The sequence below is a fragment of the Vicia villosa genome, linkage group LG1 (genome assembly GCF_029867415.1).
Source record: "Vicia villosa cultivar HV-30 ecotype Madison, WI linkage group LG1, Vvil1.0, whole genome shotgun sequence".
In the NCBI taxonomy this organism is placed as follows: Eukaryota; Viridiplantae; Streptophyta; class Magnoliopsida; order Fabales; family Fabaceae; genus Vicia; species Vicia villosa.
This window is the reverse complement of record NC_081180.1, coordinates 168221640-168246716: the sequence shown is the minus strand read 5'-3', so window position 1 is coordinate 168246716 and position 25077 is coordinate 168221640. Positions and strand designations below refer to the sequence as shown.

General features: G+C 39.2%; 1 protein-coding gene across 1 annotated transcript in view; it reads right to left on the bottom strand.

Moving 5' to 3' along the window:
* LOC131659145 (vegetative cell wall protein gp1-like) overlaps window positions 1-24638 on the bottom strand; it is a 37718-nt gene extending 13080 nt beyond the window's left edge. The window contains exon 1 of the mRNA XM_058928381.1: window positions 24393-24638. Within this exon, the coding sequence (XP_058784364.1) occupies window positions 24393-24638 (246 nt within the window). The remainder of the gene's footprint in view (window positions 1-24392) is intronic.
* Window positions 24639-25077: the final 439 nt, after the last annotated feature.

The window sequence follows — 25077 nt, the reverse complement described above, 5'->3', positions numbered from 1 at the left end:
GCTTTGGGTAGAATTGGGGTGTTACATTAGTGGTATCAGAGCAGGTCGGTCTGTCCGGCCAGTGTTGTCTAATGTTGTTTAATTCCTCAGTATGTGATAAGTGTGTGGAGCACTGTCAGTACTTGTTGTGCCTCTAGTCGGTTGTATGCATGAATGGTTTGAAGCTAAGTGGGGGAGAAGATATGCTTCTCGGATATGTTTCAGTTGCAAGATGTTAGTATGCTACTGAGGGCAGCAGTACTAGTGTTGTTGGAATTTGTTGTTTTCTGAAGTGAAGGCGACTTGGACTTAAGACTTTGGTTGTTGATCAAGTTGGAGTGTTTCAGAGTAGATTTTGGTTATTTCTAAAGAGTGAAATTTAGAGAGTTGTGATGCTCTAACGCTACTGATGGACTATGAAGTTATTGTTTGAGTAGCCTTGTGTGAAGTGTCGTTGTTGGATCAATGATTAAGGAAAGTATTGTGGTAGACTTTGTTGTAGGAGTTATTGACGTTGTTGGAAACGTTTTGGAACTCGAGTGAAAATTAGGAGTATGAAGAGATGAGTAGGATCTCAGGAATTTTGTTTTGAGATATTGTTAGAAGTGTTTTGGTACGTAGCTACAAGACGTCGGGTTGGCTGGTTCAGATAATCTTGGGAGATTTGTGAATTATGGAATCATAGTGCTTCTATGCTATGAGCAAAAGTTGGAAAAGAATATTATTAATGTTAGTACTGATAGTTTATACTCTATTATGATTATCGGCTACCTATTGACAAATTGAGGACTTGATCATCCTTAATCTCTTGTTGATAGTAGACGGGATCGTATTGGACGTGATAGGCTTATCTGACTAGTTTGATAATATTGGAAGTGAATGAGTCGGTGCAAGGTGGTACGACGTTGTTTATGTTGTCGACGATTTTAGATGTCCTTGAGAAAGAGCAATTGTGGGAATTGCGGATAGTTGTGCATTTGTATAAGTGTTTCTTGAAGGTTTCATTGATTCATCGTCGAAAAGAGGAATTTCGTCTTGGAGTTCTATTTTGACGGATTTAGTTCCTAGAACTATTGTTGTGTCGAGGGTTCCGTATCGGATGCCATCTTTTGAGTTGAAAGAGTTGAGGAGTCAACTTAAGGATTTTCTTGAGAAGAGGTTTGTTCGTTCGAGTGTGTCGCCGTAAGGTGCATGTGTTTTGTTGGTTAAGAAGGAAGGTTATATGATGCTTTGTGTCGATTTTAGACAATTGAGAAAAGTGACAATTAAGGAAAAGTATCCACTTTTGAGGATTGATATTTTGATGGATCAAATTGGTTTGAGCTTGTTTGTTTTGCAAGTTTGATTTGAGGTATGGGTATCATCAGTGTGAAGATGGTCATGCTAAGTACTTGAGAATTGTTTTATCCGTGTTGGGAGGAAGAAGTTGTTTGCTAAGTTTCCTTATGTGAGTTTTTGGTTGAGTGAAGTGAATGTTCAAGGGGTAAGTGGTGGTTTATGCTTTTATGCGAGTTAAGATTTTTGAAAGGATTTATCTGTCACAAGATTTAGAGTTGGCAGTTGTTATTTCTGTTTGGGAAATTTGAAGGCACTAATTATTCGGATCGATATTTGTGTGTGTAAGTGACTACAAGAGTTTGAAGCATTCGTTTGATCAGAACGAGTTGAATATGAGAAACCATTGCATATGTCTATGTGGATGATTCGAGTATTGTGATTGTTGAACAGTTGTGAGATTTGATTTTGGTTCGTAAAGTGACTTCTTCAAGTGTTGAGCTTTATATGTGAAAGCTTACTTAAGGTATTCTTGATGAGATTAGAAAAGGTCAGGAATCGGATTTGAATGGATTAACTGATGGAAGTACTGGCGAGTGGTATGTTGATAAAGATGTTTGTTGGATTGTTTGTTTGCATGGTGTTTCGGAAGGTATTGTTCAGATTGAGATCCGAGGTTTATTTCTGAAATTTTGATAGGGTTCACAAAGTACTTTGGGTACGAAGTTGCGTTTGAGTTTGGCGTATCATCCTCAAACGGATGGTCAGACTGAGAGGACGGTTTGGTCACTTAAGGATCTATGAGGGCTTGTGTTGTGAAACAAGGATGTGTTTGGATTAGCTTTTTGTCTTTGATTGGATAATACAAAGACTTTTGTCTGGTGTGCAAGCTGACACAGCAGATTAAGAGGTTGAGTATGTTAAGAGAGAACAATGAGTTTCTGGTGAATACTAGAAAAGAGCTGGAAGTTGGTTATGAAATTGGTAAATCTGTTTGTTGTGGGAAATCAGAGTGCGCATCGGAAGCGTGAAATGACACGGTTCGTATGTGTATGAATTGTTAGAGTTCAATTGTGGACAGTGGATGTGGTAGGAATTATAAGACCACCAGATGTTTTGGTTACATGTTTGACTGCTATGTCTTGGCATGGTTATTTGGATGTTGTGCGACCGGGTTGTTGTCTGTGTCTTGGTTATTTCTTGTGTTTTGGTGTTAGTCGATGAGTGCATTGTATGGGCATTGCCTCTCGTTGTCGTTGTTATGTTTTGGTTGTTTGGCTTTTAGCTGGAGTGATTCGTTGTTGGTGCTGATTGTGTCGTTGCTTCCGTGGCTTGATAGTTGGTTAGTCGGATGCGAGAGCGTATCCAAGTTTGTTTGTGTTTGGGATATTTCCGAGGACGGAAATCTTCTAAGTGGGGGAGAGTTGTAACGCCCGGAAAATAAGTATATACTTGATTTGGACGTTTGTGACATTTATTGGAATTTTACCGTTTTTGGAGTCGTTTCAGTCGGTATTAGTTCGGGATGGCGGACTAATATTTAATTGAAGGTTTTCATATTTTTGGTACTAGAAATATCATTAAGGTAATATTCCGCGTTTTGGGGCGTTTGAACGATATTTGAGCGTAGGGGCATTTTGGTCATTTCCGCGGGATAGATATTTTCTTTATAAGAAAGAAATATTGTGAGAAAGGAAAGAGAATGGAAAGAAAAAGAAGAGAAGGAAAGAAGAGAGAAAGGAGAAGAAGGAAAAGAGGAGGAAAAAGTGGAGATTGGTGGATTCTCGACCGATTCGAGTTCCGATCGTTGCTATAGCAAGGTAAGGGGGTGAATCTAATTTATCTTGGATGTATGATTCTTATAGTCTTGTTCTTGTTCTTGTTCTTCTTGTTCCAATTTCCACAATTTTCTTGTGTGGTCTTTGTTTGATTTAACTTTGTTTGAGAATGATTGTATGATGATTAAATGATATCCTTGTTGTGTTATGGTGATTGATCATGTTTGTTTTCCATTTCTATGGCTTGATTGAAGTTGGAGAAAAAGTTAGGTTTTGAGAAATATTAATGAATCAACCATGAAAAGCTTGATGTTATGTTGTTTATATGGTATGTATGTGTTGTATTGGTGTTATAATGATGTTTTGGAGTGGTTTTGGTGGGTATAAGGGGCTTGAGACAGTTCTGTTCGTGCTGGGTTTTTTCTGGTTTTTCGCAGGTCCGCTAAGCGGCCTCAGGCCCGCTGAGCGGAGTTTTCGTTGGTCCGTTTCTGGAATTTCCGCTTAGCGGCCCGCTGAGCCCGCTGAGCGGCCAACAGCATTTTCGGTTTTTCCAAAACTTCGTAACTCTTGAACCGTAACTCCGATTTTGTCGCCGTTCGAAGCGTTGTAAAGCTAACGCAATGAACTATACTATTATCTAAATAAATGATTCATAGTATGTAGTATCCCATTATTTTTATTAGGATCAAGTGATGAGTTGTGTAGTATGTTCAATTATCCAAAGTTTGAAACCTTGTAACTTTTGATCCGTAGCTCCGTTTCGTACGCCGTTCGAAGTGTTAGGAAGCTATTTGGATGTTCTATATGATAGTATAGGCTTGGTTAGCTTGTTATTAATTGGTTATGAGGTGTTGTTGATGAAAACACATAATTGTTTATATGCGCGATATGTTTGGTAAATAATCATAGTGCTTGGTTGCAATTGTTAATGATGTAGGATGTAGTAGTGGTTGGTTGATTTTCATAAATGGTTTTGTGAACTAGTACATGATAAATCATGATGATGTGTTGTGTGAATGTTATCGTATTGGTATGAGGTATGTGATTAATTATCGATAACATGAGATCATGTTCATATGTGTTATGTATTAATGAATGTTCATTCTTGATATGTGACGATGTTTGGTTGTTTGTTGTTAACATGTTGTGTGGCCTTATGGCAAGTAATTGTTGTTATGAGAATGATGTATTGATGGAGTTGTGGGCCAATGTCCAATATTAATTTGATGTGATGCAATTATGCGATCATTTATGCCGATGTGGCTAGTATGTTTTGACGGTGAATGTGTGCTGTGTGCTTATTAATGCCTGTGTGGTAATTATGGTGTGATGTGATTGATAACGATGTTATTAATTGGTGATGTATCCTTTTGGATAGAATATAAACGGTGTAACGTGGGTATGTGACCGTGTTATATTGTTGATGATGTTGTTGTCGTGTAATAGAGTCATATATTTGCACAGCATAACATTTCATTACGTTAATGGCGGAATGCTATTAGCAGGTGGCCTGTATTGGCAATTATTACCAGTGGGGGCTTAATGCTCGGTAAAAAGGTGTATTTGCCCTAGTGGCAAGAGGTCATCAGTGGGGGCTAAATGCTCGATGACGTTTAGTCGTAGCTTGATGCTCGACAAAGGTGTATTTTCCTTAGGGAAAGAAGTCCCAGCATAATGCTCGGCAAAGGTGTATTTGTCATAATGACAAGGGAGTTTTTACTCCGGATTTGGTACCACATGCATATGCATAGTTGAGTCTCATTCATCATTGTCTGTCTTTATAATTATGTTATCATTCATGTGTCACATTACTTATATATTAATTGTGGTTAAATGAGTGGATTACTTTGTTGTATGATTCTTGATGATACTTGTTGGCATTACTATAATTGTCATGCTTTCATTATGAATTATATTCTCACCCTTCTGCTGATTTGATGCTTGAGTGGCATCCTGCAGATTAGCCGCTTTGGGAGTCTTTTGGAAGAGGTAGTTCTCCAGTTGATCTTGTCGGTCGCTCTGATACGTAACACCGGGGAGTCGGGAGTCTGTTGTTATTTATTTATATATGACTCTTTGAACATGTATATGTGATAATGTGTTGATGTGTATTGTAAACACTTTATTTTGGAAAACTCCTCCTTGAGAGTGAGAGCTATATGTATATATATATATATGTTCACATCTTCCGTGTGTTATGTATCGTTTTATTGGCAGGTGTGTATGCTTTTGGCATCGCTGATGTCCGTTTATTTTCTAGGTGTTTGTTTGGTTACTTAGTGTAACATCCTAATTGTGTTGTATGAAATTTTAAATACTCTGATATTTTCTTGCCTAAATGCTTTGGGTAGAATTGGGGTGTTACACATAGTCCACCGGGATCCTGGCTCGGATCCTTCTTCTGGTCCTGGTTGTTTGTAGTCATTGACTAGCATAATGTCTTCGTCTGGGAAGTCAAAGTTCAATGCTTGATAATCATCCACTGCTTGATGAGCCAGATGATCAGCTACCACACTTCCTTTGATTGCTTTTTGTGAAGTGTATTGAATGTCATATTCTGTTAAGATCATTTGCCATCTCGCTATTCTTCTAGAGAGAGCAGGTTTTTCGAACACGTATTTGATGGGATCCATCTTGGAGATTAGGAAAGTGGTGTGATTTAGCATGTACTGTCTTAGTCGGCGAGCTGCCCAAGCTAAGGCACAACAAGTTTTTTCGAGTAGTGAGTATCTTGTTTCACAATCGGTAAACTTTTTGCTAAGATAGTAGATTGCGTGCTCCTTTCGGCCGGATTCGTCATGTTGCCCTAGTACACACCCCATTGAGTCTTCTAACACAGTTAGGTACATTATCAGAGGTCTGCCTTCCACAGGTGGCAACAAGATTGGAGGTTTTTGGAGATATTCTTTGATTTTGTCAAAGGCTAACTGGCATTTGTCATTCCACCTTTCCACTTGATCTTTCTTCAACAGTTTGAAGATCGGCACACAAGTAGTAGTCATGTGGGCAATAAATCGGGCGATGTAATTCAGACGTCCCAAGAATCCTCTGACTTGTTTCTCGGTACGAGGTATAGGCATTTCTTGAATGGCTTTAACCTTGGCGGGATCAACCTCAATACCTTTGCTGCTGACGATGAAACCTAAGAGTTTGCCGGATCTTACTCCAAAAGTACACTTATTTGGGTTCAGTCGCAACTTGTATTTCTTGAGTCTGTCGAACAACTTGTGTAAATGACCCAAATGTTCTTCCTCGGTGTTGGATTTTGCAATCATGTCATCGACATACACCTCTATTTCTTGATGAATCATATCATGAAATAGCGCTACCATTGCACGTTGATAGGTTGCTCCTGCGTTTTTCAGACCAAAGGGCATTACTTTGTAACAAAAGGTTCCCCAGGGTGTTGTGAAGGTTGTTTTTTTCCATGTCTTCGGGTGCCATCTTGATTTGATTGTACCCTGAGAATCCGTCCATAAAGGAGAATACCTTGCATTGTGCGGTATTGTCAACCAGTACATCGATGTGTGGTAAAGGGAAATCATCTTTGGGGCTTGCTCGGTTCAGATCTCTGTAGTCTACGCACATTCTGACTTTCCCGTCTTTTTTAGGTACAGGGACGATGTTAGCTATCCAAGGAGGATAACTTACAACTTTTAGGAATCCGGCATTGAACTGTTTTTCAACCTCGTCTTTGATCTTTTTTGACATATCAGGCCTACTCCTTCGTAGTTTCTGTTTGACTGGAGTGCTACCTTCTTTGATTGGCAGGCGATGAACTACGATGTCCGTGTCAAGGCCTGGCATATCCTCATAGGACCAGGCGAATATCTCGACGTAGTCTCGCAGCATTTGAATCAGTCTTTGCTTGACGCTGTGTTCTAAATCAGCCCCTATTTTGACTTCTTTCATTTCTTCGTTTGCTGCCCAAGTTGATCACCTCAATTGGCTCCTCGTGAGGCTGTATGGCCTTGTCTTCTTGTTCTAGCAGCCCTTGCAAGTTCTCTTGGCACTTCACAATCTTCCTCACTTTCGTCCTCAGTTTGGTAGATCGGATTTTCAAAGTCATGACGGGCAATAGCAGAATCGTTGTTGACTGGATCCAGAGTGTATGTGAATCTGCAAGTTAATTATGTGAGTGTGTGTGAAGAAAAAACATAGCTATTAGAAAGCGAAGAAAGAAGGAAAAAGGATCATAAAATTTAAATATGCAAGCGTCCCATGATTTTATTGAATGCACATGATCATGATATCATAAGCCCTTATAGAAGGACCAGTGTGCTAAGGCACACGGCTTTTCAAGCTCATGGTTCGATTGTTCAGGAACCATTTTTATCTTTGCACAATATACACAAAGAAAACAGGAAATGGCATTTACTCCTGGTCAAAGGAGATCACATCCTCAGCTTTCCAGTTGTTCAATCCACTGTTGTGAGCAGGGAGTATCCAGCTGTTCCAGTTGCAGTTGTCTTTTTCATCTTCCCACAACATTGATTTCATTAGTGGGAAAATGAGCCGGTGATCCTTCGGGATAAGGGATATACTCTGCTGGATACGAGAGCCCAGGCTGAGATATCTCTGTCGGCTGAGCGAGATGCTCGATAAGGCCGTCCCATGCAGTCGGGATGATGTTTTGAATAGAGACTTGTGCATCTTGATGAGGAGTGTATGCTGACAGAAAGCAACCCTCGCTATTTGGAATTTCCCTGGCTTCTTCAAGAGCGAAATTGTCATCGTACTGTTCATCCCATCCAGTTGGGACAATGTCCTTCATAGCAATTTGTGAGCTCGGAGGAGCGGAGTATTTCACCATATAGTCATATTTGCCGCTGGGTTCTCCTAGCGTGTCCCATACTTCTTTGGGTGGATTTTGATATTGCTCAGTGACAGGACTTGTGAAAATTTGATCATTTCCAACTTCATCACCCCATCCAGTCGGGGTAAGGTCCTCCATAGCAATATAAGAATTCTGAGGTGTGGTATACTGATAATTATACCCGCCGTTTGGTTCTCCCACAGCATCCCACATTCCCATGGAAATAGGTGGAATTTCATCTGGATATGGCTGAAGGATATGGTTCAAGAACACTCCTTCATCTTCAATAGCGTTTACTTCTTGGCTGACGAAGTGTGACATTAATCCTCCAGAACGAGGACTTTGATCATTCTTTTGATTTTCACTATCATAGCCCAGGCCTAGCTTGTCAGATTTGTAGGGTATATCGGGAAGCTGTCCCCATACTGTGCAATCACCCTGTTCAATCATGGCTTTGGCATCTTTGAGAGAAGCCATAGTTGTAGTTGGAGTAGCAGGAATATGCTTGGTGGTAGAGACATCTGGGGAGACTACCTCAAATGATTGGCATGGAGTTTCGATGAATTCGTCCTCCAACTCGACATATTTGGAATTGCTTAGGTGACTAACCACATATTCCTCTTCGCCATAGACTGTGACAATCTTTCCTTTTACTGGATATTTTAACTTCTGATGCAGGGTAGAAGTTACAGCGTTTGCCCCATGTATCCAAGGGCGTCCAAGTAAACAGGAGTAGGCTGGGTGAATTTCCATTACGTAAAAGATAGAATCAAAGATTTGAGAACCTACTCTGATTGGGAGATTCACTTTTCCGTATACCGTTCTGGTTGACCCGTCAAAGGCTCTTACCACAACATCACTTGGCTGTAACACAATTCCTTTGAAGTCAAGCTTTTCTAGTACTGTTTTTGGTAACACGTTCAGAGAAGAACCGTTATCTACTAGTACATGAGATAGAGTAGTGCCATTACATTCAATGGAGATATGTAAGGCTTTGTTGTGATTTTTTCCAGCAGGGGTTAGATCCACATCAGAGAAACCGAGACCATTGTTCACGGTTAGATTGGCAACACAATTCTCAAATTGGTCGACTGAGATCTCTTGAGGCACATGCGCAGCTTTCAGGAACTTCATCAGGGCTTTGGCATGAGCTTCTGAATATTTTAACAGGGATAGCATTGAGATTTTTGAAGCGGTGTGCCCCAGTTGCTCAACAATATTGTAATCACTCTTGCAGATGATTTTCAATATTTCCTCCATTTCTTGCTTTGATGGATCCTCAGCAGTGATCTCCACCGGGGTTTGAATTTGTTCAACTTGTGGCTCTTTGCCTCGAGCGTTGACATTTTGATTAGGAACTGGGACTCGGACTGGACCAGCAGCAACATTTGGAGAAATTTCTGGTGAAAAGATTCTTCCACTTCTCGTGATTTTGCTGGTACCCACAATATTACCCACAGTTGGAGTAGTTAACTTTGCGGTCTCTTCAGTCGAGGTACCCTGCTTAACTCCATGAATGTAAACATTAGCGTCATATCCCCATGGGACAGCTTTGTCTGAGGAGTATGGAAATGGAGTTGGACTAGCAATGACTACTGATGCCACTTTGAGTGTAGCAGAAATTTTGAATGGAGCCTTAGCAGAGATTTTGAATGGTAAGCTGGAGATTACTGAGGCATCCTCTATTCTCATCCCGTTTGTAAAGACTTCGCACAACACGTCCATTGAAGGGAGCCTCTCAAACATAATGATACGGCGATCCATCCATTTTTGAATTCCCATCCTCAGATTTTCACAACCATTGGGCAGACAGGAGCAGTAAAAGCAGTCGGGGTCACACCCTGGAAAGTAACCAGCTCGGATTAGCTTTCCTTTGACTTCGCAGAGTGGAGTTGATAATTCGTTCACATCATAGATGTAAACAGTGTCCAGGATAGCGTTGACAGTTTTGTCATGCTTTGGCATAGGTGCAGTGATGACATTTGGAGTTTCTGGAGGATCGAACTCAATTTCACCAGCATCTATCATATCTTGTATTTTATTTTTCAGGGCCCAGCAGTGATCTGCGTCATGTCCTGGACAGTTTGAGTGATAGGCACATGTCGCATCAGGGCGATAATTCGGAGAGGAAGTGTTGACATTCCTTGGAGGACCTCTTAAGGTGATCAGATCTGCTTTTAGCAAGTGCTGCAATGCTTGAGAAATTGGCATGTTGATTTTGGTGAAACTTCTTCTTGGTGCATCTGGTCGATGCGTATATTTTGGCTGTTGATCTTTTTGAGGTGCAGATGCAGAGATCAGAACTGCGCCTACAGATTGATACTGCTCACTTTTGCGACTTTTCTGAATTTGTGTTGCATTGACCTCATTTCTCCCGCTGATGGGCCTTTTTGTAGTACCAGAGGAGGAACCTATTTGAATTTTTCCATTTTGAATGCCACTTTCGACACGTTCTCCGGTCAGTATCAGGTCAGTGAAACCTGATGATGAGCTTCCCAGCAAATGGCTATAGAAAGGGCCAGTTAAAGTGCCCATGAACATGTCAACTAGTTCGCGATCAGATAAGGGTGGTTGAACCCTTCCAGCCATATCTCTCCACTTTTGTGCATATCCTTTGAAACTTTCTTTTGGTCCCATAGACATGCCCCTTAGTTGAGTACGGGTTGGCGCAAGATCAGCATTGTATTGGTACTGTTTGTAAAAAGCAGCAGCTAATTCTTCCCAAGTATGAACCTTGGTATTTTCCAGCTGATAGTACCACTCGAGTTGTGTACCCGACAGACTTTCTTGGAAGAAGTGAATCCACAATTTGTTATCCGTTGTATGAGGTTGTATCTTCCTCACATAGGATCTCAGATGTAGTTTCGGGCAAGAAACTCCATCATATTTTGCAAAGACAGGAACTTTGAATTTTGGAGGGATAACAACATCCGAGATGAGCCCCAGATCATTGAAATCTAAGCTAGGTATTTTTTGTATCTCCATAGCTTTCATACGGTCTTCCAGCTGTTGGTATTTTTCATCATCCGGTTCGTCCCCAGAATGATCATTTTCTTCATTTGAAGAGAGAGAGGGTTTAGCAGAACCCTGGTTGCTTTGATTGTCTTCTTGTTCATCATCACCGACTGTTTCAGGGATCGGTGGCTTTGTGAACTTTTTGACTGGAATTTTGATCTTTCTTCTCAGGTGACTCACACCTACAGATCCTTTGGGCTTCTTTTTCTTCTTGATTATCAGGGCTTTCAGTTCTTGCTGCCCCTTTGCCAGTTCCAGAATTGCCACTTGAACTTGGGCATTCTGTGCTTCGAGATTCTTGATGCTCATTTCAGATTCCATCTCTTCTGACTGAAATAAACAGCGAGAAGATGAGAAATCCGTCATGTGAACCTGTTATGCAATGTGTATGACTGGATGCCATGTGTATGAATGAAATGTATATGCAATGTATATGAATGCAATGTATGAAATGTATATGCAATGCATGGAGTGAAATGTGTGTGCAATGTTTCAAGGATCTTAGAGTTTAGATTTGTTAAAGAAGAAACAAACGTTAGTTAATCAATTTATTTCTTTTTTTTTTGCTTCTTTTTTCTTTGCCTCATTTGGGCTTACAAGACAGAAATAAAATAAATGATCCTTCAGGTCTCCCGTGGATGCTTTCTCTTTGCCCCCAGGAATGTGTTGATCTGCTGTTCTTCTTGAAGTTGTCCGGTGAGCTCCAATATCCTTCTCTCATAGTCCTGACAGTATGATTTGAAGGTGTCTCTTTCCTCTTTGAGTTGAACCCAAGATTTTTGCAACTCTTCTAGGTCAGTTGGCATATCCGGGTGTAGAATAACTTGAGGTTCATATCCTTCGACCTCTGGTTCAATAGTCACAGGTAGAACAGCAGGATATGGCATAAGGAGTTTCTGAGCATGAGTGCGGACCCATCTGAGGTAGGGTTCCATAGGAATAGAATTCCATTGCCCCAGAGTTTTGCTTTATATTCTATAGACACTGCCCCATGCATGTATGAACCTTCGTCGGTGTTTATGAGAATCATTCTCGTAATCAAACACAATGCCATGGATAATCATGTCATGAGGACCGTTGCTCCTTGCATATCCGAATTGGCGTAGAGCTAAAGAGGGATTGTAAGTGATGCCTCCTTTGATGCCAAGGAGTGGCACATTAGAGTACTCTCCACAATGATCAATGATAGTAATGTCTCTTTGAAAGAAGTTGTTCCACCGGATATCTGAATGAGACAAAGACATAATCCTGCGAGACCAATGCATTCTTTGTTCATTTCTCAACACTGATCGGGGAAGATGAAATGTAAACCACCTAGCCAGTAGTGGTATACAGCACATGAGAGTTCCTCGTTTCTTCATGGTACGAGTGTGTAGAGAATGTAGAATGTCTCCCAGCAATGTTGGTACCGGGTTACGGATTAGGAAAAGGTTGATGATGTGTACACTTATGAACTGGTCGGGATTAGGGAATAAAACCAACCCATAGATCAAAAGTGCCATAACTTCCTCAAAAGCTGGATAACTTTTGTTTTCTAGCAGTAGTCGAGCCTTTTCCAATAAGAACTTGGCAAGTAAACCCTTAATTCCACTCTTTGTTTCCCAATTGGACTCGATTTCTAATTTCCGCAGATGTAAAGCAGCAACAATGACCTCAGGTTTTGGAATCCTTTCTAAACCAGTGAAAGGTAATTGATTTCGAACAGGCAATCCCATTAGTTTAGAGAATTCTTCCAAAGTGGGTACCAACTGGTAATCAGGAAAGGTAAAGCAATGATGTTCAGGGTCAAAGAACTGGAACAGGACCCGTATCATGTCTTCTTCAAATTTTGAGGTAACCAAATGGAGTAGGTGACCATGCTTTTCAGTGAATTGAACATTCCTGGGGAATTCTGACACTAAGTTTTTTAGTTCAGATGGTACCGTTGAGATGTTGATTCGGATGTAATCTTTGGTGGCGGGAGCCATTACCTGCAAAAACAAAGGTAAACTCTTTGATCCTTGAAGTGTTTGGTGCAAAAAATGATATGCTTATGATGCAAACATGTGGCACACAAAAACAAATCAAACAATAGCCTTAGGTTTAAAGGCTTGCATGGAGCTGATAGGTGATACCCTCCCCACTGAAGTTGAGTTGGTTAAAACCTGTCCTAGAATAGTATTCGGGTTCTATGATCCTTGGAAGTAACATCTCAATACGGCGCTCGAGCGGCCGATCAAAATATTCCTCGAGGATAACTAACTTCGATCAATTTCAAAGCTAGCCACTTAATAGGCCACAAGTCAAGTTCAACTAAAAAGGTTCTAAGACAAATTAGTGTTTAATGACATTTCGGAAGCCTAATATACTCCTTGATCATTTTCAAGGGACATCAGTATAAACCAAAGTATCACACTAACGATGACTACCAGATCAACCGTATCGGTACATGCCGTACAGTTTCCTTGGTCTATTGTCATATACTTAAGGTATCTCGAGATTCGGGTTAGAATCTTTCACACAAGCAAAATACCCAAACAAACCTTTGAAAAAATAGAGCAATCAAGTCAATCAATTGAAAACATCGAAGTGATCTATTCTCTTAAGGTAACCCCTTTTGAAAACATTTTGTTTTTTGAAAGTATATCCCCAGCAGAGTCGCCAGTTCTGTGGACCTCCGATTTTTTTTAATTCCGGGCCATACCTCTGATCTGTAGAGATACGTGAACTGACTCTTTTTTGTCGCTTAATGCTTTCGCATTTTGAAAATTCACAGAGTCGCCACCGACCTTTTATTTTATCCAATTAAGGAAAGGTTTATAAAAGAAACAGAAAAAAGACCTTTAAGAAATTCTGGGTAAGGGGGTAGGTTATACAAAGGGAAGGTGTTAGCACCCTTTGTATCCATGGTTATCCATGGGCTCTTAAGTTTGCTTAGCTCACTTGTTTTTCGATCACTTTTCAATTGCTTTGAAATTGCTCATATGTGGTTTCAAATACCTTTGTAATTTGAATTTTGTAATGATCCGTGTGTGGATGTATACAAAATGCTTGTTTATCTTTCGAAAGATGTTTTGAAAAGAACGTTAACTTTGTAATAACCCGTGTTTGGATGTATACAAAGTATTGTCTTTTTTGAAAGTTTTGAAAAAAACAACAGTGTATGAGAATTTTGTTTGTTTTGATTTGAGCAAGCAAACTAGGAGGTCTACCCTGAGTTGTAAGGTCTTTATCCTATTTCCTTTAAAAATCTATCCTTTCATCGGATATAAAAGCAAGGTTCGATTTTGTACTCAAAACAGTGGAATTTTGACTTTGATTTTGAAAGGAATGAGAAGGGATTACCTGAAGAGGTGCAAGTGTGATTGTGATTGGATTCAGATATTTATCTTTGAAGTTAGTGATCTAACGGTTCAATTTTATCTTTGACATACACGCAGTTTATATTTGCTGGAAATTAAAGTGCGGAAATGTAAAGTGCGGAAAGTAAATCTACGCTATTACATCGATTGTGCGGGAAATGTAAACTAGCCTATTTACATGAATTTGACATCCTATACATTTATCTAGGAATTTTAAATTGCAAGAAAAATAAAAGGCATGTTTTTGGAATTTTTATGATTGGTTTTAATTATAATTAATGCATGATTAATTAAATTAAAATGAAGAAAAAAGATGAAAATTGATTTAAACCTAGAAGTTAAGTTTAAAATATGTACAAAATATTTATCAATTAATTTTAAAACAAAACTAATTTTTTTGGAATTTTTGAAATTGATTTGAAATTGATTTAAGTTAATTAAAACATAATTATGCAAATAATTATACAAATAATTAAAACTTAAAGATAAAATTATTCAAAATATGTACAAAATTAGTTTATAATATATAAATAATTTTTAACATTAAGAACAATTTTTTTTATGATTTTTTGATTGGTTAGAATAATTAAAAAGCAAATATATAAATATATACTAATTAATTATGCAAAATATTGAAATTATGAAGAAAAATAAAATATTTTTATTTCAGAAAATAATATATTATTTTAGAAGTCTAAAAATATTTTTTGTGTATTTTTTGGATTTTTAAAACTATTTTTAATTAATTTAACAAAGAAATTAAAATAAAATAGAAAATAAAATAGAAAATAAAAGGATACTGATCCTGTGTGGTGGTTTATGAGGGAGCATGATAAGCTGTGTAATCTGGTGCGTTAGATGAAGAATTGATGGAAATCTATGGCCCAGATGCGTGGGCACATGGTATACATGCGTGGGAGTGATCACGTGGGATCACAAAGACTTTCAACAAGTCTGTTGGGCCCCACCATGCACATGTGGCTAGCGAGACTTGCTGACCAGCGAATGGGAAGCGCCAGAAATGCCACGCGTGCTGGTCAATGTTTCCAACTCACTATTCATCTTCTTCAACCTCTTACCTATGGATTTAGCTGCGGATTTAGCTGCAGCATTACCTGCGGATTTTGTTTCAAATTTCCATGCTTCTGAAAACCTACAAAAACAACCATGAGCAAAAACAAAAGGGACCCAGATCGACTTAAAATCACCTCCTAAACACGATGGTGGTGTTAGTTTGGCTATTTGAGCGCTGTAGCTATGGATTCGAAGAGATTAAAGTTTGAACATGCATGAACATTCATCAATGGTATTAAGCAATATTCACGTGGAAACCAACATGTTAAAGCCCAGACCCGCCTTATAGGACCTCATTAACTTATTAGAATGATTAGTTTATATTGAGGTTAATTAAATATATGAAAACGAAAGTTGATCATGTATGAATATGAACAACACTTATGCATGTGATACGACTCTCATGGGGCCACACAAAGAGTTTATTCTTACTTTATATGATCTTAGAAGATGATTGGAATGATTGTTAGGTATTGATATTGATTGGAATATGGAAATTGAAAATTACAAAGTATATGGAATTTTTGAGAGATTTGATGAGTTTTCTTGCTATACTCTTGCTATATTTCGTGGGTCTTGGCTCTCTTTGTTTGTGAAATATGCAGCTTCATTTATAGGCCTTGAGGTGCTTAAAATTGAAGCTAAAAGCAATGATTGCTTTTGTTGAATTTTTGACTTTCAAGCTTGGAACTCAAGCAACCTTGGCTTGCTCTTTCCTTAGCCTTTCCTTGCAGCTTTCTTGCTGCATAATTAAGCCACATGTGTGAGCTTTTAGCTTATAAAATAAGCTATGATTTATCCTTCCTTTTTTCCTTTTTAATTTAATCTTAAATGATAAAATTAAATCAAAAAATGGAGAAAAATGATGTGGGCTTTGTCTTGGTCGTGGGAGGCCCATATCATCATGGAAATGATGTTTGAATGCTGAAAACTTGGCCCCTTTTGGAAAAAATGCAATTTTGAGCAATGTTGATTTCATGTATTTTCCCAAAATTTAGCCAACTTCAACAAGGTGTAAATCCTTCAATTTTTGTCATATGAAGGAGATCTTGCACTTTTTGGAAACCTCAAAGAGTCCTCTAACCAATGCCTTTGGTCTCATGTCAAAATGATTTTTGAAGCTCCTTGTGTGTCCTTTTGAAAAAAGTGTCTTTTTGTTGACTTTGAAAATGACCTGTAATGTCTTTGATCATATTTTTCAAATGGTGAATCCAATGACCATGGGATCAATGGCATTTGAAAGATAATTGAATTTCCTTCAAAACAAGCTTTGGTTTGAATTTTTTGGATGAAGGATGAGAGAGTTATGATCAGTCAAAGTTGAGTTGACTTTTCAGGCAAAAACCCTAATTTTGAATCTTAGGGTTTTGTTGATTTTTGATCTTTCCTTGATGAATTATGATCATCCAATGATCAAATGATGAATCCTTTGACAAAATATGGACTTTGACAAAAAATTTCATTTTTGACTGTCTGTTGACTTTTTGGTCAAACGGGTCGTCTGTTGACTGTTTGAGCTGCTGACGGTGCGTCTGAGTGATTTGAAGTTTGAAAATTTGTATGATGGTACTTTGAGATATATGGATGTGTATGAAATCCATTTGAGCTCTCAAAAACTTGTTGCTCCTGTAAAAACAAGAAAAACCCTGATTAGGGACTGTTTGTGTAGGAGACAGTTAAGCGTACCTGATTTTTGTGCAGTGTTGAGTCTCTGCTAATCGCGTGATATTCAGAAGACTTCTAGAACAAAAATATTGGAATTTTGAATTGTGAAAGATTGATTTGATTGATGGTACAAAACACTGAGAATTGTACTGCCAGCAGTTTGGCTGTCAACTGACTGTTCAGGTATTGATGTAGCAGTTAGAGTGAAAAATCAACAGTCAAAGTTAATTTTCTTTTTTGTTGTTTTTTGTTTTTGTTTTATGTAAAAAATGAAAGTTTATTTACATGACTTGTTAGAAAAACACAGACATAATAAATAACTAATATTTACGGTATGCGGGCAAAATTACCGATAATAACCCTGAAAATCATTTAATGCACAGAAATAGGAATATTTGACTGGCAAAAAACACACAAAATATTATCTTAGTAATTAAGCAATATCATGACAAATAGTACAACATTTAATACTGACAGTACAAATATTACATACTATATTGAACAGTACGACGAATAAACGGTACATTTAAGAAATAAGAAATACGGCAAATTTTAAGAATGACGATTAATGACCCATGCTATGAACAATAACATGTAGATGATTGGGAGTGCAACCATTGCAGGTCCACACTCTTCAGGACTATGCAGGCAGAAGAAAGTCATGATCACCGTAGCAATGGTGATGACTGTAAGAAACAGTGTCTCTATCCACTTTGCCATTCTTGTTAGGGAAGAAGAGAAAATAGATATGAGGTAGGAATTTGAAAGATGAGTTGGAATTTGATGTGAGATTTTATGGAAGAAAATGAGAGGTATTTATAGAATGGAAAGAAGGAAAGAGACGTTGGGGAATGATGTGATTCCGTACAAAAGGAAAATTTGAGTGGAAGTAAGATTTGAAAGAAAGAGTATGATAGTGTTGAAAAAAGAGAGATTTGATTTTTGAAAAAGAGATTTGAAAAGATTTTTGCAAATAATGGAATATAGTACAAAAATTAGTGGGAAACAAAAGATAATAATAATCTACTTGTTACCAGTACAGTCTGAGTTTCCTGATTCTGCGCCTGCAAAAAGATTTAACTCTGTACCAATTGTGTCAGTACTATTTATCTGTAAATAAATAAATAGCATGTGTGAAGTAATAAACAGTATTTGGTGTTTGCGTAAGAATAAATTCAACTGCAAACCAAATTACTGTATAAGAAAGATTCTAAAAACTAAGTATTTCATATGTCAGGATATTTGTTGAAATAAAAATCCATGATTATATGAGACCCTTAATTTTCATATTGGAGTTTTCTTGAAAAATATGTGGGCAAATTTTGGGGTATAACAACTACGTCTGCCCCCAATTCCAAATTGAAATTGGGAAATCTTCCATTAATGTTGAAAGCAGTTTATACAAAGAAGATAACAAAGCGATAAACAATAAACCAAATTTGTCGATCCTTTGAATCTTCTTCCCCCTTAATCTTGAGCCAGATTAAGGTCTTCCAAGAGCTTCACTTTGATCCCTTTCTGCAGTGTCTTGAATTGCTTGAACACTTGTTCTACAATCTTCACACTCAGCTGGATCCTTGATGAAGCCTCTTGATAAAAACCCCCAAAATTCACCAATCTTGGAGGACAAAACCCTCAGATTTTATTCACCAAAAACCCCACAAATCTTCACCCACTAGGAATCTTCAATTCCGTTCCATGGACGTTATCGAACTCGATCACTAACCCTCAACACAAGAATGATTATGTGTAATTGTGTTGGAGATGATGAAGAACGAAGATGAGAAGCCTTTGTGTATCTTTCAGTTGTTGGTGTTAAGAAGCAATAATGAACCTTGGACAATATATGTGAGAGCTTATCAGTTGGAGCAAAGAAAACCAGAAATTTTAGCATTTTTGATCAAATAGGTCGACCTCTTGTAGTGCTTAGGTCGACCTAACAGAGCTGCATATCCTTTGAATAACATTTGTTCTCAGTTAGGTCGACCTGTTAAAGAAGTAGGTCGACCAGAATCCACTACAGATACGTTTTGGGGATCTTTCCTCAGTTTAGGTCGACCTAGTTGTTGTGTAGGTCGACCTAGCAGAATGATATGTAAATTTCTCCATTTTAGGTCGACCTGGGTTGGGAGTAGGTCGACCTGACTGCTGTTTTTCTGAGTTCCTCTTGTTGTAGTTGTATTGAGTCGACCTATATGCATAGTAGGTCGACCTGCTCTGTCATGAGTGACCAATGCTTGCTTTTCTTTGAGTTCTTCTGCTTGTGCCTTGTTGCTTGTATGCTTGTTGAGTTTACCATGAATCAAGAACATCTTTGTGAGTGTGATCTTGTATTCACAGCAATCAGTGCTTCATATTCAGCTTCGTTGTTGGAGCATAAGGGACCTTCAATCTTGTACTTGAGCTTTGTTGGAATTCCATCAAGAGAAATTATCAACATTCCAACACCAGTTCCCTCTCTATGAGTCGAACCATCGAAGTATAGCTTCCAAGGCTTCAAGTCTACATATTGTTGAGGGTTCTCAACCACTGCATGGTCAACAATGAAATCTGATACAATCTGACCTTTCATTTCCTTAAGAGGTTGAAATATCAGTGAGTATTCAATAAGGGCTAAAGCCCATTTGCCAATTCGACTATGCAATATTGGCTTTGATAGCATATGTTTGATAACATCACAATGAGACGAAACATAAACATCAACTGGCTTTATATAATACTTAAGTTTGATACAAGAGAAATATAAACAAAGGCAGAGTTTTTCTATTGCGCTATACCTAGTCTCTGCATCATTGAGTACTCTACTTAAATAATAAATGGCTCTTTCGATGCCATTTTCATCTTCTTGCGCTAACATACTGCCTATTGTATTATCTGAAGCCGAAATATACAGGCGCATGTGCTTCTTCCCATTTGGGGGAGACAAAATTGGTGGATGGATCAAGTATTGCTTGATTTTATCAAAAGCTTCTTGATGTTCAGCACGCCATTCGAACTTTCCTTGCTTGAGTTGAAGTAGAGGGGAGAAAGCTTGCGTGCGTCCACTCAAATTAGAGATAAACCTTCTCAAGAAATTTATCTTCCCCAGTAAGGACTGCAGTTCTTTCTTCGTGGATGGAGGCTTAGTTTCCATGATAGCCTTCGTTTTATTCTGGTTAATTTCTATTCCCTTCTTATGGACTACGAAGCCCAGGAAATCTCCAGCCTGCACAAAGAACGCACATTTAAGGGGATTCATCTTTAAGCCATGTTTTCTCATTCTTTCGAATGATTGGCTTAGATGATCAAGATGATCGTAATCTGAAACAGATTTCACAACGATGTCATCTATGTATACTTGCATGAATGTTTCTATAAAATCATGGAATATAGAATTCATTTCTCTTTGATAAGTTGCCCCAGCATTTTTTAGACCAAAAGGCATTACAACCCATTCATAGGTGCCTATGGCCCCTGGGCAACGAAAAGCTGTTTTAGACACATCTTCTTATGCAATGAAGATCTGATTATACCCAAAGTATCCATCCAACATACTTAGGTATTCGAAGCCTGCGGCTGAATCTACTAGCATTTCTGCTACAGGCATGGGATATTCATCCTTAGGAGTTGCTGCATTCAGATCAAGAAAATCTATGCATACTCTTAATGAACCATTCTTTTTTATAACAGGTACAATATTGGCAATCCATTCAACGTACCTTGTAGTTTGGATGAACTTGCAACATAGAAGCCTTTCGACCTCTGCTTTAATCTTTGAATGGATCTATGGCGCGAACCTTCTAGGAGTCTGCTTTATGGGCTTCTTCCCTTCCTTTATTGGCAACTTTAGTTCGACCAGGTCTCTTCCTAAACCAGGCATCTCGTCATAATCCCAAGCGAAACAGTCTTTGTTTTCTTTTAACAACTTGATAACTCTTGATTTCAACGCTGGGTCTAATTTCGCACTGACGTATGTTATCCTCTTTCGATCCTCGTCTCCAAGATTTACTTCTTCGAGTGGATCTTGGGCTAACATTTTTATGTTTGATGCCATTGGGTCCTTCTCGAATCCCAAGGGTTCTTCGTCGTAGATTGCGTCTAACCTTTGACTCAAATCTTCTCCTAAGATTTCTTCGACTCGAACTGGATCATATGTATCCCCGAATCTGTCGTTTCTTCCTTTCTTAGACCTGCATTAACCACCATGTTTGATAATTCGGCTTCGAGAGCCGTCTTTCTTTTATTCTCGGCTATATAAGCCGAAATATTTTCGAAGAGTGATGACTCAGACATCATCAACGTCGTCATCCCAGCCTGTTGGCCGTATTGTTGGATAATGCTCTATTGGTGCGGTATCTTCTGGGCCGTCCATTATTTCCCTATTCCATTGGAACCCATTTGGGTGCAAAGACAAGTAATACAACGCATTCTTGTTTGGGGTGTATATATCTTCCGCAGCATGGCAAGGTCCTATGTTTGCCAAGTTCCTATCGAAGTTAGTCTTATTAACTTGATTAACTTCAGCCATGTAATAACTCTGATCCCCCTCAATATTCTCTACTATGTCATCTTCTCTCCAAATGGTTAACCTTTGATGCATTGTCGAAGGCACAACAGCAACTCCATGGATCCATTCCCTTCCGAGCAAAAGGTTATAATTTGCTTTTGCTGGTATGACCATAAACATAGTTGGCCTCGTGACTGAACCCACCGTTAGATTTACTTGGACAACTCCCAAGGTTTGCCCTATTTTGCCTTCGTAGTTAGACAAAACCATGTTATGTGGCCTTATATCAGTATCAAACATACCAATTCTTTTCAGCATGTATTGGGGCATTAGGTTCACCGCTGCCCCTCCATCTACCAGGACTTTATTAATACCAACATTTTCAATCTTAGCCCTTATGTAGAGTGGTTTCAAATGGTTTCGCATACCTTCATCAGGCCTCTCGAAGAAAGCATTCTGCTCTTCAACTGCACCATTGTTCAGCACATAGTAACACACAGGTTTGTGTTTCGCCATCTCTTCGACATCAGCCTCTTCACAATCTTCAACTTCAGTTTCTTGATTAAACTCATGAGGGAGTACAGACACAACATTGCAATTGAGGTTTATAGATGATACTCTATCAGAGTCAAAATCATTTGTCATTCTATCATCTTATTTCCAAGGGCTGGAATGCATCTTTTCCTCTTCTTTCTCATTTTCAGAATCGAACAATTTACGTTCCACTGGAGGTTTGCTTGACCTTGCCCCCTGGGTTGGGACTTGGTTACTACTAGATTCTCCGATTTCCCTCGGTTTGTATTCTCTTTGAGCCTTCTTCATCCTCTGGTGTCTTCTCCATTGGGATCTGGACATAGGATTTTTTCCTTTGTAGTTCTCCAACCAGTACATCTCTCGATTTGAGGTTTGGAATTGCTTCCTGTACGCCATTGCAGTTCTTCCCCCTTGGTCCCAACTTCGCCATTTGTTGGTCCTTGCACCAGCTTGCATCCATTTGTTCCTAGGTACGTCCGCAGGGACCTTGAATGTGACTCTTCGAGCTCTAGGATGTGGGCTGTCAGGTCTCTTCGATGGAGTCCATATATCGAAACCATACAGGTTAGGACGAAGTCCCTGAGTTTCTCTACCCATATAGCAATACACCCTTTCGAATGACCGTGCCTGTATTTCGTCATAGACTGCTCCACATCTGGGACATAGTGCAATTTCAGTGTTTTCCCTGTGGCATTTGACCAGGAAGCCCACCAAGCTTTCTTCCATATTTGGGTATACCTTTAGCAAAGGATTTCCTCCTCTCCATGGTTGTTCCAATCTTTCTCGCAGGGCCCTTTCGAAGTTAGCCTGGACCCTTCGATTCAGCATGATCGAACACCTTGGACACATCCATTGTTTTCCGCCAGTCTTTTCATGGCAATTCTAGAGATAATCTTTCAGGGTTTCTCCTCTTGGCGGAATTTCAATATTTCCCTTTTTCCTTGTCAACCATTTTTCCAGTTCGTCAATTTCAGACAAAGGCTGTCTAACATTGACCATGTTAACAACTGCTGGAGGGGCTTCAGAAATCTGAATTTGTTGAAGTTTCACCCTGAGGTCTTCAGTGGCCTCACTGGTTTCTTCTTTCAAAACTTCAGTCGTCTCTGCATTGTAGGATTCTTCAACATCAGTATTGAAGACTGTATTGTTATTTAGGCCTTCAGTAGCCTGCTTTCCAGTTGACATCATTTCTGGTTCAGCAACTTCGACTTCAGACACCTCTACCATGTTGACATCAAGTGGTTCACACAGGTTAGTGTCAGCGATGTTCAAGGGGTTTGTGTCGACCTTCATGTGGCTCTTGGCCTTATCAGCAAATTTCAAACGTCCGTCTCTGATAGCATTCTGAATTAGATCCCTGAAAAGAAAACATTGTGAGGTTTTATGGCCTAAAAAACCATGATATTTACAAAAACCTCTCTTCTTCCGTTGTTCTAACGGAGGAATTTTAGAATTAGGAGGCACTATCATTTGGCCATCTTTCACTAGTAAATCAAATATTTCGTCACACTTAGTGACATCAAATGTATAAGTTTTCTTAGGAAATCTATCACTCTTATCATTCTCTACTGAATTTTTTCATTGGCAGGGGTAAGTAATTTGCAAGCATAAGGTGGTGCTTCTTTTAGTTCGGCTAGATCTACTTCGACCTCTTCTACAGTGTATGAGTCTTCGAAAGATTCGCTGTCAACGTCTTCTGCTTCGACGTACGCTACCCTTTCTTTCTTGTAGCTCTTGTTTGCCCTAGCCTTTTCTGCTTTTAAGCGTTCGACTTGTCGAACCCTATCTGCCAACTGGGCCATATCCCTTAGATATTGAGTATCCAGTTTCTTTCTAATTGAATAATCTAAACCACCAGCAGCCATTTCGACTAGTTCATGCTCTGGGACAGTCGTGAAACATCTTGACTTTAACAAACGGAACCTGTTTAGATACTCATCTATAGGTTCTGTGAACTTCCTCTTGATGCTAGCCAATTCTTTCAGACTTATCTTGGTTTGACCCATGTAGAATTGTTCATGGAATAATATTTCCAAGTTTGCCCAAGCATCTATCGAATTTGGGGGTAAGGTAGTGAACCAAACAAAAGCATTTTTTGTCAGCGAACTAGGGAATTATTTAATCCTTAAATCCTCATTCCCTGCTAAATCTCCTGCTTCTGTCAGATACCTGGCAATATGTTCCACCGTTGATTCATTGGTGTCCCCTGAAAACTTTGTGAATTTGGGTACTTTGGTCCCTCTTGGTAATTCTGTTTGCATCATATAATCCGCTATGGGGGATGTATAATTTGGACGTCGAAGTCTAGTACTGAGGCCATTATTGGCCATGACTCTCTCTATCATGGCAGTTAGGTTATTCTCTGTAGCCAGGTTTTCTCTCCTGACTCTCTGAACTACTTCGTATGGGTGTTCGTTCCTACCTATTACCCTTAATCTGGGTCTTTCTTCCTTAAACTCTTGCTGGACGGGAACAGTTCTTTGATTCGAAGCCTCTAAATCTATTACCCGATTCCTTTCGACCATTGTTGTTCTTTGTGGAGGAATCACGCCAGCAGTGGTTGCACCAGGCGGAGGAACCGCATTTTGGATACGTTCTAGAATGAGATCTCCTTCACGATAAGAGGATTGGTTATTTCTCCTCTTGGGTTGTTGAACTCCCATGAATTCTGCCATTCGATTCATTTGGGAAGATATTTTTTGAAAAGTTTCCACATTCTCCCGATTAGTATTAGCAATATTGGTTGCTAATGGATTTAAGATTGACGCTAATTCTTTGGCCAGGATTCCTAACATATCGTGGTTACTTGCGTCCATCTCTTGTCGGAATGCTGCTTGATTGCTTGTGGTAAAATTGGGTATTTGGGCAGAGAAGCCAGTGTTTTGTGCGCTTCAACCCACTGAACCAGCATTTGGCGAAAACGTTGCTGGGTTAGTTGTAGTGTATGTAGGTCCTGCTCCTCGTGTACCTGTCATGTATGGATATGGCATTCCATATTGACTGTTTGGTCTCCATTCGAACGCGGATGATCCTGGGGTAAATAACTGATTTGCAGCATTTGTCGAGGCAAGTTGCATTTCGCTCGCACTTGAGGATGGAGGCGTGGTAGTCGAC